Source organism: Equus asinus, chromosome 1 (genome assembly GCF_041296235.1).
Source record: "Equus asinus isolate D_3611 breed Donkey chromosome 1, EquAss-T2T_v2, whole genome shotgun sequence".
NCBI lineage: Eukaryota > Metazoa > Chordata > Mammalia > Perissodactyla > Equidae > Equus > Equus asinus.
In genome coordinates, this window is record NC_091790.1 from 98,093,965 (window position 1) to 98,106,828 (window position 12,864).

The 12,864-nt window shown below is 44.8% G+C and overlaps 1 protein-coding gene across 1 annotated transcript in view; it reads left to right on the forward strand.

The window, feature by feature from the left end:
• PKD1L1 (polycystin 1 like 1, transient receptor potential channel interacting) overlaps positions 1-12,864 on the forward strand; it is a 137,655-nt gene that overhangs the window by 34,887 nt on the left and 89,904 nt on the right. The window contains exons 11-17 of the mRNA XM_070511923.1: positions 1,467-1,581; positions 2,166-2,339; positions 4,227-4,346; positions 4,855-5,023; positions 5,565-5,804; positions 7,873-8,005; positions 12,126-12,332. Of these exons, the coding sequence (XP_070368024.1) occupies positions 1,467-1,581; positions 2,166-2,339; positions 4,227-4,346; positions 4,855-5,023; positions 5,565-5,804; positions 7,873-8,005; positions 12,126-12,332 (1,158 nt within the window). The remainder of the gene's footprint in view (positions 1-1,466; positions 1,582-2,165; positions 2,340-4,226; positions 4,347-4,854; positions 5,024-5,564; positions 5,805-7,872; positions 8,006-12,125; positions 12,333-12,864) is intronic.

The following is a 12,864-nucleotide window of genomic DNA, read 5'->3' on the forward strand; positions in this document are numbered from 1 at the left end:
AGCATCTACAACTTTAATGCATATTAATTATTTTCTTTGTTGCTTTAAAATAAGGAATTGGTGTCACAACTCCCAGTAGCAGTTAAGTCTAAAGTCAACCTGTGGTTCAAGAATGCCCAAGATTTGGTTGCAATGTAGAGATGAGGTTCCAATGCCAAATTCATCTGAGCCCACAGAGTTCTCTCAGCTGGTACATAAATTGCCTTTCCTAACTCACAGTCATGAACTCTGTCTTTTAAAATGAACCATGAGCAATTTATTGATTTACACAGAGCACAGCTCTTTATTAAATGCTGATCCCCATGGGCATGGTGAACTGCATGGTGTCCATTTCACTTTCTCCTTATCATCAAAATCCATGTGCAGAATTTGTCTGGACGCAACTATGAGAAGCGGTGTTATAAGACAGCTGGAATAATTCTATAAATGATGTCTTGGCATTTAAGATGTAGCTTCCAAGAGAGATTACATTTTGGGAAAGTGTCCCCACTTCTCATGTATGTTCTCTTGACCCATGCATAGTATGGGATGCCCTTCTATCTGGCCTTGGCTCGTCACAGTGTGTAGTCCAAAATCTTCTGTATATCGTCACATTTATTGCTCTTCCTCATTGATATGCTTTGCTCTTTAAAGTCATTCCCTCTTTTCAGCTTCTTAGTGCACTAGTACTTGCAGCTTTCCCTAGATCTATATATTAACTCCATATAATTTAGATGCAGAAAGTGAACAGAGGAAAGACTATCTTAATTCCTAAGAAATAATTGCATACTCCATGCCTTGGACAAATTATTTAACCTCTTTGAGCTTCAGTTTTCCATTCTGAAAAACTTGATTGGTCATTTGGTCAACATTCATTGTTTGTCTACTAAGTGCTTTGTGCTGAGGTTGTGGGACAAAGAAGACAGACAGTGTGGGGAGTCCTGAGAGGGAAGCACAACCCAAGTTCTGTGGTCAAATGCCGGGTGGAGCCACTCCTTCTCCCTGGGTCATCCAACAAGGCTCAAGGTAGGTGCAAGTTGGCCAAATAGAGGTGTGAAGAGGAACATTGTAAGCAGAGAGAAAGGTTGTGCATGGGTGCAGATGAGTGATAGAGAATGGGGCCTAGCTCTGCAGGGGTGAAGAGTCAGGTGTGTACATGAGGGAGCCAGAGAGGGCAAGTGGGACCGGCTCAGCTAAGGGTGAAGGGCCCAGCTGAGGATTTTATCCTGGGATACATTAGGAATCTCCTAACATTTTAAAGTTCGGGGATCAAATGACCAATGGAAAAATACTGTGTGGGCAATTAGGATTAAAGAATTGCTAAAGGGCTTTTCAGTCCAGTGGAGCTGTGTCAGTAATCTATTGGTATGTAGCAAGCCACCCCAAACTTAGTCCCTTAGAACACAACTGAGTGTTTAACCCATGGTTCTGCTGGGAGTCCTTCGAGCCTGGGCTGGTCTCAGACGGGTACATCTGTGGATCTGCAGCCAGCTGCCAGTCAGCTCAGTAGCTTGAAGGGGGTGACTCCTGGGTATGCCATCATTCAGCGGCCTCCCCAGCCTTGTTCAAGTGGAGCGATAACAGGAGTCCCGAGACAAGCAAGTGAGAGCATACGCACGAGCGCTTTTCAAATCCATTGGCCATAAGACCAACGCCAATTCTAGAGGTGGAGAAGTAGGCCCCACCACTTGTTGGAAGGAGCTGCAAAATCACGTCATAGTTGTATTATAAGAATGTGAAAACAGGGTGAGAATTTGGGGCCATTTTTGTAATCTGCCATAATACTTCTTTGATGTATTTCCATTTGACTATTTAAGTGTTTTTTTGTCTAGCTGTGGGATGACCAATATCTATTTTCATTCTTGCGAATATTTGCTGTTGCACAGGATTGCCTGCATAATTCTCAGGGCCCAGGGCAAAATGAAATGCAGCACATTTTATTGAAAAAATTCTTAAGAATTTCAAGACAACAGATCATTACACCACATGCTGAGCCCTGTTGACTGTGGGGCCCTGTGCGTCTGCAGGGGTCTCACGCCCATGAAATGGCCCTACTGCTACAAGGAGAAGAAAAGTCACCTTTGCTTTGTCAGTTCCAGCATTAGTCACCCATCATCACCATTTTACAAATGTCAAATTGTGCATGCTTTTAACAAGTCATTAAACGGCCATTCTTCTTTTTCCAGAAGGAGTCTATATGCTCAGGGCGGTTATTTACAGTGAGTTTTACGGAACTGAAGTGGAGCTTGGGCCTTATTATGTGGAAGTTGGCCACGAGGCCATGTCCGTGTTCATGAATTCCAGCAGTGTCCACAAGGATGAACTTCTGGTCTTTGCCAGCTCCCACACGGATCAGAAAAGTAAGACCTACATTGGAGGCTGAGCCCCCGACCTCAGCTCCGGATGAGGCATGACTCTGCTGGAGCTGCATGTTCAAGTTAACAGTGCCCCAGTCAGACACAATATTCTTCACTTACTCTTCCCTCATTCAGAAGATATTTATGCACAAATCTGTGCTCTGAGGGGACATGAAGATGAAGTCATATGTGTCCTGGTCTTGAGGAATTTATAATCTAGTAAAGGCATTAAGATATGCCTATGAAAATATAAGCTAGGACTTAAACATGCCTTAAGAAGGACACGGCTAAGGGCTGGGAGATTTCCCAGAGGGGAGTTGTGTGTAACTGGGGGTGGGGCAGGGAGTTGGCATCCATGATGAGCCTTGAACGAGCCGTGAAGAAATGGGTGTGGGAGAGCATTTTGGGCCAACAACGTGGCAATAAGTCAAAGCACAGAGACGAGACCCAGCAGGTGCTGGAGTTCACTGCGCCCTCGCAGGGTGCCAGGCGCTCTGCTAATGCTCCACTTGCATCACCTTGCTGTATCCCCACGGCTACTTGTGAGGTGGGCTCCCTTTCATCTCAGTTTTATAGAAGAGGAACCCGAAGCTTGGAGGCCAGTGGGGTGGGAATGGAGGATTCCACCAAATGTCAGTAATATGTGGAAGGAAGCGTCCCACCATGTTTAGCAGGGCCAGTGTGGCTGCCAGTCAAAGATAACCCCAGAGCGTTCAGCCTAAGTAGGTGGAGTTACTGGTTAAATTTTCCAGAAAAAGGAAAAGAGAGAAGCCAGTAGGGGACGTGTCTCAATGAAGTCATTCTTATGATAGTCTTTATAACTCGTTCCACACACTGACTGTATGTTATCCAGACATTTAGCCTTGTGAGCAACTCTGTCCAAGAAATTACATTACACCTAGAGGAGGGTTTTAGTCATTCGTACTGACCAGTCTTGTCTAAACTTTATTAAATAAATAAGCAGCCTGTATAGCTGGTGTGAAACTACAATCTTGACAAGCCCTTCATCAGTTCCATGCCAGGAACCTATCCTTCGAGTTAGGATGGAAGTGCTGGCACAGATCGCTAACTGGGTGATCTGGTGCTTTCCTCGCACTGCTGACTACCAGACTCTGCTCAGAATTAAGTTTCAGCCATTGTTAATGAGTTGATGTCATTCTTAGTCATGGGATAGTTTTTTTTCAGAAATTCTAATGCACTGATGAAGAACGAAATATCCATTTCACTGTATCACTATTATAAATAAGCATTTTCTCTTTATAAAGAGAAATACTATACAGAGCAACAATAATGTTTTTAAAAATACCCACCTCCTTTCTTAACATCCCTTTCTGATAAATGAGCTGTTCTAAATCTTCCTAGACATCATGGTCCTCTTTTAGAACCTGACAAGACGTTTGGTATCTGTCCTCCTAGTACTTACACACGTGTGTGTGTGTTTATGTGTGTGTGGGTGACGTATACACATGTAAGCAACAGTTTGCATTCATCTCAGAGAGTTTGAAAGCCCAAGACTTCCCTGTGGACCCCGTTTAAGAACTACTGTGAAGTGAAAGACTGCTTAGTGTACACATTGGAGAAATGCTTTAAAAACAACCATCTAGAGAAGTAATTAACTTATTTCAAAGGAATTAATGTAGTTACTTCTATGTAAGGCATTCTCAGGAGAGATAGAGAAAACACTTAAAGAAAATTTTAATGAGAGAAATTTTGTGACAAAGTTCATGTTTCTCAGGTCTGTCTCATTCCAAACACATGCTTTGAATTTTGAAATTTATTGGAATTCAAAGGAAGAAAGTAAAAAAGTGAAAATATTGACCATGTGTTGTGTGAGATGAGTGAATTAATTTTAAGACTGTTTTCCCCTTACCTCTTTCTTTCTCATTCCAGGCACTGTGGTTATGCATTGTTTTCCATCCTTTTCCTCATATAATGTGTCCTTTACTTCTCGGACCCACGTGGGAGACAACCAGGCTTGGGCCAGCATCTCTGTTTGGTATCAGATGCAACGTACGTTTTGATTCTGATTCTAGATTCAACACAACCTTCCTCATGCAATCAGTGGTGATCACAGAGGCCACAGATAGCACGGGTTCTGTGATTAGTGCTGCTGAGGTCCCCATTTGCCCTTGAACGAGCTCTGTTCACCTGCAGTTTGTTCTATGACTTTTCTAGAAACCACAGACACTAAGGCTTCAATCTAGAGGTATGAGAAGGTGGGTTATCATGCAGAATCATCTGCTAACTTCCCCGTACCACACCCTTTCCAGTAGAATTCCACAGGAATTGGCCATATCATTTTATGAGCTATTACTTTGATGGCCTTGAACTCGGGCTCATATTGCCTGCTGGGTTCTTCCTGCTGCGTCCCTGTGCTCAGTCCTACATTCATACCTGCAGGCTCCTTTCCCATCAGTCATGGCCATGATTAAGTGGGAAGGTGAGGATGCTAACTTCTCTGGAAAGACTCCAGCCCTTCTGTGATGAAGCATCTGCACCTCCCTTTCCTTTGTCACAGCTGTCTCTGTCTACACAAATGGAACTGTGTTCGCCACAGACACCGATATCACTTTTGTAGCTGTTACCAAGGAAACAACTCCCCTGGAGTTTGTGTGGTATTTTGGAGAAGATCCACCCATGAGGACAACTTCCAGAAGCGTTAAGAAAAGACTCAGCCTTCCCCAGTGGTCTGTAAAAATGGTCCTCACAATTGGTGGCTGCTCATGATGCAGCCTTAACTCAGTCTGGAGATTATTGTCTTGCTACTAAAATGACTAAAATATTATTAAGAGTGTGACATTCGCACTTAGTGCCACTTAAGCACTTCTATGAATTGAGCCAAATGTAAATTTAAAGGAAACAGGACTTCCTTTCCTTCAGTCTGAACTAGGAGGAAAGGGGTGGGGCTTTGAAATCAGACCATTCTAGGTTCAGATCCCGTCTCCACATCCAACCAGTGAGACCTAAGCAAATTCCTCATCTAAGAAAAGGTAACAGTGTTACTCCATCCCTTGGAAAGGTGAATTAATTAATGAAGAATGAGAGGTCAAAAAGTGTCACTCCCCCTTTTCCCCAGTAAGATGGAAATCATGGGGGCTGTGATCATTCCTACGAATTAAATGCCACGCTTCTGCCTTTCTCTTGAAGTAATGTGGAGATTCTCTCTACCTCTGACCTTGTTCTTGTCTTCCCATCTGTCTTTCCTGCCCGCCTGGCCCCACCTCACAGGTATCACGTGATGGTTACAGCTTCCAACGGGATCAGCAGCTTGGCCTCAGAGCCCCACCGCATCAGGGTGCAGAGGAGAATTGTCGCCAATCGGCTCACATCCACTAGCTCAGCTCTGGTGAATGCCAGTGTGACCTTTGAGTGCAGAATCAACTTTGGCACCGATGTTGCTTACCTGTGGAACTTTGGGGATGGTGCCGTTGGCCTGGGGAACAGCTCTGCCAGTCACATGTACAGTAGGTAAGCCGCCCCGGCACAGGACATTTCAAGGCACCAGCCATTGGGGTCTCCACAACCAACCTGCCTTTCAGTCAATGCAGTGGACCGATTTTGAAGAGAGACAAATTAAAACCCAGCTATTGCCTCCAACGGGCTCATGGCCCATGGGAAGACAAGAGAAGAATGGACTCTTTGAGCACAGGAGTTGAGTGCTACAAAGGGGGCCCGAGGAGGTGTGGGGGCAGCTCATTCTTCTTTGGAAAACTGGAGAACCGGCTCACAGTTGTGTTTGCCGGCTCACAGTCATGTTTGTATATGATCTGAACGTTAAATCTTGAGCAGGTATTTGCCAAAGGGACAAGTGAAAGCCTGGGGAGAGGGACAAGGGGAGGACCCTGGGGCAGCCGGGTCAGGACATGGAGAGGCATACAGTGCTGGCAGGATCTCAGATGGGACGTGGGGAAGTGGGCAGATAAAGATAGCAAATCCTCAGGAAGGATTGTAAAGGGCCTCACTGCCATCCAGAAGAGCCTGGGCAATATCTTTTGATTCCGTGTTTACTGGGCATCCCCTGTTTACCTGGAACAAAGTATTGTGGACATCCAGGAAAGAGGTGTGCCTGCCTTTGTCCAAGATAGATGGAGCGTTTCTTGGGGGAGGTGGGCATGCCCACATGAAACCACAGGGGCAGACTGCAGGATTGCCACGTCTCAAGGTTAAGAGAGTGATGAAGTGCAGACCAACCAGGGCCACTCATCCCCAGTCCAGCCTCTTGGCTCTTGTTCCCTGATGAAGGGTCAGGATTATCCTGGACCCAGAGTGGGCAAGGTCTACCAGTGGGTGCCCATTGCCACAGCTGTGGAGATGTAAGTGTGGCAGAACTGAGCCTCAGGCTGGCATGGAGCCTTTTGCGCTGGTGTAATAAAATCTCAAAATGTGTAGATGTATCCAGAAAACTAAGCGTGTGTGGGCTGGTGGCATCAGGGGAAGATTGCAGACCTCCTTCAGTGCAGGGCTTCCATGAGAACCCACCCCGTGGCCTCTCCTTGCTTTAGGGGACACCTGGATGGCCCCATCACTAGCTTCCGATTTTTGACTTCTCCACTGGAAATCGCTTTTCCCATAAGAAAGGAATTGAGCAATAGTGCCCAGGTAGACCCAGGTGGGCACCTGGGGGCCCTGGGCGCCCGGGAATGGGCTCTGCAGCCCAGGAGCATTTTCTTGCCTATAGAAATGGACATAGGCAGCTCCGGGCCTCCACCGTCCTCTCTAGAGTTGTGGGGGCTCTCCATCCACCTGGAACCTGAGAGGGATCTCACAGCCTTCACTCTGGTCAGTAGGACCTGCCTTTTTTCCTGAAGCTCCAGGATCGCAAGCGACACTCTTGTCCTTGCATGCTCAAATTTTGGTCCTCTGATGGAGACTATTCTGCTTCAAATTGAGAAGTCTTGAATGGTGGTCCATCCTGCATCATTTGTAAAACCTGTGTGCATTTCTTTAGTAAAACACGGCCTGCTGGTCAGGAACTGCCTGGCACATTCCTTCCCTGTCTTGCATCTCCCCGCAGCCAGACCCTCTGGACCTCCTTGGGCTGGCCTCATCTCCAGGCTGTGGGGTGCATCCTGGGCCTCCGGGGTTTTCAGGAAGACTGATCCATGGGGTAGGGAACAGAACAGGAAGCTTGTGCCCAAAGATCCCCAGTCACGGGTCTGGGGTGCCCATCATGCAGGGAACCCGAGAATTACCCCGTGCTGGACAGAGGGGCAGGTCATGGCTGCTGGGAGAGTTCAGGGAGGGAGGCGCGGGTGCTTAAGTGGATGATTGTCTCTCGTACAACAGATGGCATCAGTCTGGGTGTTGGGCGCCTGTCCTGCCCTGCGCTGGGTGGGCAGCCAGTCTATTCACTGGACAACACATGGCCTCTGTGGAAATCAACCTCATGACCTGAGTCTCCTCTGTTCCCGTTCGTGGGCTGTCTGACCATCAAATCCTGTAATTATACAGTTGTAGGATGGCTATGGGGAATTCAGGAAAGACTGACACGTGGCAGAATCAATGTCTTTGTTTCTGTGCCTTGTTGCCCTTCCAGTGAAGGAGAGTTTACCGTGCAGGTCCTTGCCTTCAATAACGTCAGCTCTGCCTCCCTCAAAAAGCAACTTTTCATCGTGCGCCAGCCCTGCCAGCCACCCCCAGTGAAGAACATGGGGCCCGGGAAGGTGCAGGTAGGGCTCGTTTACCAGGCTCATTCCAGCGTTTCCTCCTAGTTGGCACCAATGTTAGGAAAAGTTAGGAAGGGCAGAGGTTTGGGGAATGAAGCGCGGCTTTGTCGCGTTTATACAGCTGCATTTGACACAAAGGAGCTCCTGTGAGGGCTCCTGAACGTCCTGGAGCGGAGAGAGCCCAACCCAGCCTGAGACCGGAGGGAAAGCCTGCTTTCCGGCTTGAATCGGTTCTTTATTCGCCTCTGTTACTCTGCCATTCAGCACAGCCCTCTTCGAGGAGCTTTTTTAAAATTGCTTGTGCAAAGAACTATAGCATTTTCGGGAGAAAGGAGTATTTGAATATATGTGATATAAAAATCAAAGGAAATAATCAGTTACTTGTTTAGCACCTACTATGGGTTACGAAAAATGGAATTGCTTTTTTATCTCTTTTATTCCTTTGAGGCCTCTGATTTAGAGCAATTTCGCTTTTCAAGGCAAAAGTGCTCAAATGACACATGGAAATTAAAATCTGTGACTTAGCTCTTTGCCAGAATGCGTTCTGTGGCTTTATAGCCCCAGAGGTCAGTTGCTGGGCCCCTGTGAATCTCAGGCTGGGGCACCTCCCCGCCCAGATGTGGCAGTGGAGATCAGGGGCACACAAAAAGTCTCTAGGGCAAGGCCCGGTGGTCCCTGGGAAGCCCACGTCCAGGGCCGGCCAGCAGGCCAGCGGGCACCCATGCTGTCAGGCAGCTCTGTGCGCCGGGGCAGTGGGCTATCTGGGGCTGGGAGAAGGGCAACAGTCAAGAATACCAGAGCTAACGGGGGAGGCTGACAGAAGCACGGACCTCGGGGAGAGGGGTCTGGGTTTCAGTCCTGACTCTGCTCTCTGTTGAACCGTGGGACACAGCCTCTTCCTAGGTTAAAAATACTGTATTTCCTGTGTTTTTCTAAGGTTTTCTATGTGTGGTACATATGTGTGTGCGCGCCTGTGTGCTTGTGCAAGCATGTACATGTCTGTGAGTTGCATGTGTGCATGTGTGTGCGTGTGTGTGCGTGTGGATGTGTGTTATCACAGAATCGGTATCACTGGGTTATGGTGTGACCGTTTTCTCTTGTTGTTAAGTAGTCTTTGATTACATGAGTTTAATGGTGGCGTAACGTTAAACCATACGTACAAATTATTCATCCTTTAACAGTGTCCTTGTCATTGAATATCTGCTGTCTCCAATTTTGCAGCACTACAAATAACTGGAGACGATGGTCTGTATACACATCTTTCTGCTTGTCTATGGCATTTCCATAGGATTAATTTCTACAAATTACTGAACCACAGGACATAACACATTTTAGGACCTGGATAAGCTTTGCCAGAAATCCTCCTGTGGCAACACACGTGTCAGCATCCTAGAACCAGGGCTCATCCCCCAGGCATTTCATAATTTTGTGTGTTTGTTATTATTAATGGGTTAAAAGTTGGCACCTCAGTGTTACCATTTGCTATAACTGATATAAATCTGGGCAGTTTTGTGACAAATTCTAGACTGGTATCATATTCAGAGTAGAAACAATAAAGATAGTTAAAACACAATTTAAATCATGACTAAAGTCACTTAAAGAAAGCCGAAAATGAAATTCCGTTTATAACAAATACCAGTGTGTCTTCAAATCTCACCTCCCAGCTCCTACATGTCTTTGCCCTTTCCAGTTTTTATGGGAGACCTTCATCAAACTGTCCTCCAGGGGGAGCCCTGGCACCATCATCTGCCCCAGAGTAGGAGGTGGCCGGGCAGAATATCCACCCCGGTCCCTGAGCCGTCCTCGCTCCTCCGTCCTCACAGATTGCCATCAGGCTCGCAGGGTGGGATGGGCAGGCGCCTTCTCAGAGGACGGGGGAGAGTGGAGAGGGCTTGGAAAAGGCAGAGTGGCTGGGAGGGGTGGGGCTGTGGACTCAGGCACTAATATTTCCACCTGCATCATTGTCCTTTTTGGCTTATTAATGTTAGCAAATATGTTTTTGTATATTTATGAACTACATGTAAAAGATTTTATTATGGAGATTTTCAAGTATAAATAAAAGGAGAAATAATAGTGTGATGAGCTCATCACCTATGTTGAACAATCATTAAAATTTCACCATATTTGTTTTCTCTATTCTTTTCTTTGCTGAAATATTCTGAAATTCTTCTTAGATATGACATTTAACCCCTAAATGCTTCAATATATATCTCTAGAAACTTAAGGGCATTTTCTTACATAAACATAATGCTATCTCAACAATTACCAATGATTTCTTAATATAATCTAAATCTAGCTCATAATCAAATTTCTCTGTCTCCAAAATATTTTTATGCAGTTGTTTGACTTGGGATTCATAAACTTCTTTTGTTTAAAAAAAGAGAGAGAAAGAAAAAAGAAAAAACTTAAAAAGCTTTTCCTCTTCAACTAGATCTGTAACGTTTCCTAAAATATGATTGCTCAGGACAGCAAGAATAAATGCTAGATTTTTTCCCTTTATTCCCAGTGTTCATAGTACAACGTCGGGGCACTAGCTGCTTCCGATGCTGACTGATGAGTTGTGTGTGTTGTGTGGAGGGACAGGGGAAGCTTCTCTCTCTTCTAGCATTGTCGATATGTTGTTAATTTTAGTCAATCAATTATAGAGATGATCTTTAGATGCTCCAAGTGATCCGTTTGGGGCCTGGGTCTGGGGCCTTCTGCCACACCCCTCCGCTAGTCTTAGAAAGCTTCCTTCCCTTCTGGCTGACAACTGCTTCAGCTCTGGAAGCGGCCTCTCACCGTGCAGCCCTGGGCCTTCTGAGGGGCGATTAGACACAGAAATCTGGCACTGAGGGCGCTCACTGCTCCTGGGCTGTCATTGCATGGAAGCTACTCGTGGGACATGCAAATTCGAGTAAAATAATGATTTCACCTGATGTTTCACATTCAAAAACATTACTTATATACAATTTACAATAAGAAAATTTTATACTTGAATTCTCTCATATTAAAATCTTAGTTTATATGACTTTAACATCATTATTTATTAGCATTTTTCCTAATAAATACGTGAAATACTTTCAAAGTAAGTATTTTAGTATTACCACCAGAAATGAAATTTCTTAGTAAGCTTTCAGATTTATCTGTAGTTCTTTTTGCCCTTAGAATATATCCTCAAAATAGTGTATATTAAAGTCATTTTAAATACATCTTTCTTCTATTAACTTGCTTGAAATATTGTTATATTCCTTTCTTTCAGTTTGTTTCCAGTTATCAGATTGGAGTTTTTTTGTTTTAATTTAATTTTCTGATATATGAAACATTTGCATGATTTTGTAGTCCAAATCTTATAGTAAAGTATTAATTTATATTTTATTTTCTAATTCATTTATTCATGTCTTTGTTCATTTTCCTGTTGGAGACTTTGAAAATTTCTTGTTGATTTTAAATGACATTAATTCTATTGTATATTTTGCAAATAATTCTCTTTGTTCTCTGATTTTTTAAAATTGCTTTTTAAAATTATTTATGTTGTTGACATTTAGAAGTTAAAAATTTTTATCAAATCTATTAATCTTTTCCTTTCATATTTCCCCATCAATTTTATGCTTAGAAGGGTTTCTTTTCTCATTATGAGTATATAAGTATAAATACTTGTTCTTTCTTCTCATTATTTTTATATTTTGACTTTTTATTTTTGTCTATAAAATAGATGTAGTATTTGTGTGTATGTGTGTCTGTGTGAGGAAGATTGGCCCTGAGCTAACATCTGTGTCAGTCTTCCCCTTTTTGCTTGAGGAAGACTGTTGCTGAGCTAACATCTATGCCAATCTTCCTCTATCTTGTATGTGGGATGCTGCCATAGCATGGCTTGACAAGCAGTATGTAGGTCCACACCCGGGATTCAAACCTGCAAACCCCAGGCTGCTGATGCGAAGCACGCAAACTTAACCACTATGTCACTAAGCTGGCCCCTGTACTATTTCTTATTAGTGCTTTAAATTCCAGCTCTGAGAATCCCATCCTGTGATTAGACAGACAATAATTGGAGTTCTATGCCGAGAGTGAATTTTTCATGATTTCCTCTGGTATTAGGCGTAATGAGAGTGTTAATGAGGCATCTTTGCCCTTTCCTATGCAGGTGTGGCGGTCTCAGCCTGTGAAACTGGGAGTGACCTTTGAAGCTGCCATTCTCTGTGACATCTCCCAAGGCCTTTCCTACACCTGGAGCTTCACAAACTCTGCAGGATCGCAGGTGCCCCTGCCCCCTGCTGTGAACACTCATGAACAGACCATCACTGTCCCCAGCTACTTTCTGGAACCCGGGAACTACACTGCACTTGCCAAGGTGGGCTGGCCAGCTTACACTTCCACTTGCACAACGAAACTGTTCCTTTCCACCCGCCTTTGAGCAGGAGATCAACACCTATAGCTCCAAACCTGTTCTGTCTCAGAGAGGGGGGTTCTTGAAAAAACTGTGGCTAGGATTTCAAGAGAAATGTTTAATTTCTTTGAGAGAACAGATTTTATGTTCAAATGCTGGCAAAGTAATCAATTAAAAACTCCTTCTTATTTATTTAACAAAACTTTCCCGTGCACCTGCTTTGATATATCACTGCAATGGTCCCAGGATCTCAGATGAATATTTGTGTCATCAAGGAGCTCATTGCCTGGAAAGGAAACGGGATGTTCGTCAGAGAGCGGGGCCAGGAGAGGGCATCCCTGGTGACCCTCTGCACGTGCTCGGTGCATTAGTGCTGGAAAAATAGTGAAAATATGTGGCTTAGACGATCAAGAAGTTCATTTTAGAAGCCGGCTTCCTGCAGGAGAGTCTGTTCATAGGCATATAAAGTGTGTGGAGGGGGCAGCAGCTTGGCCAA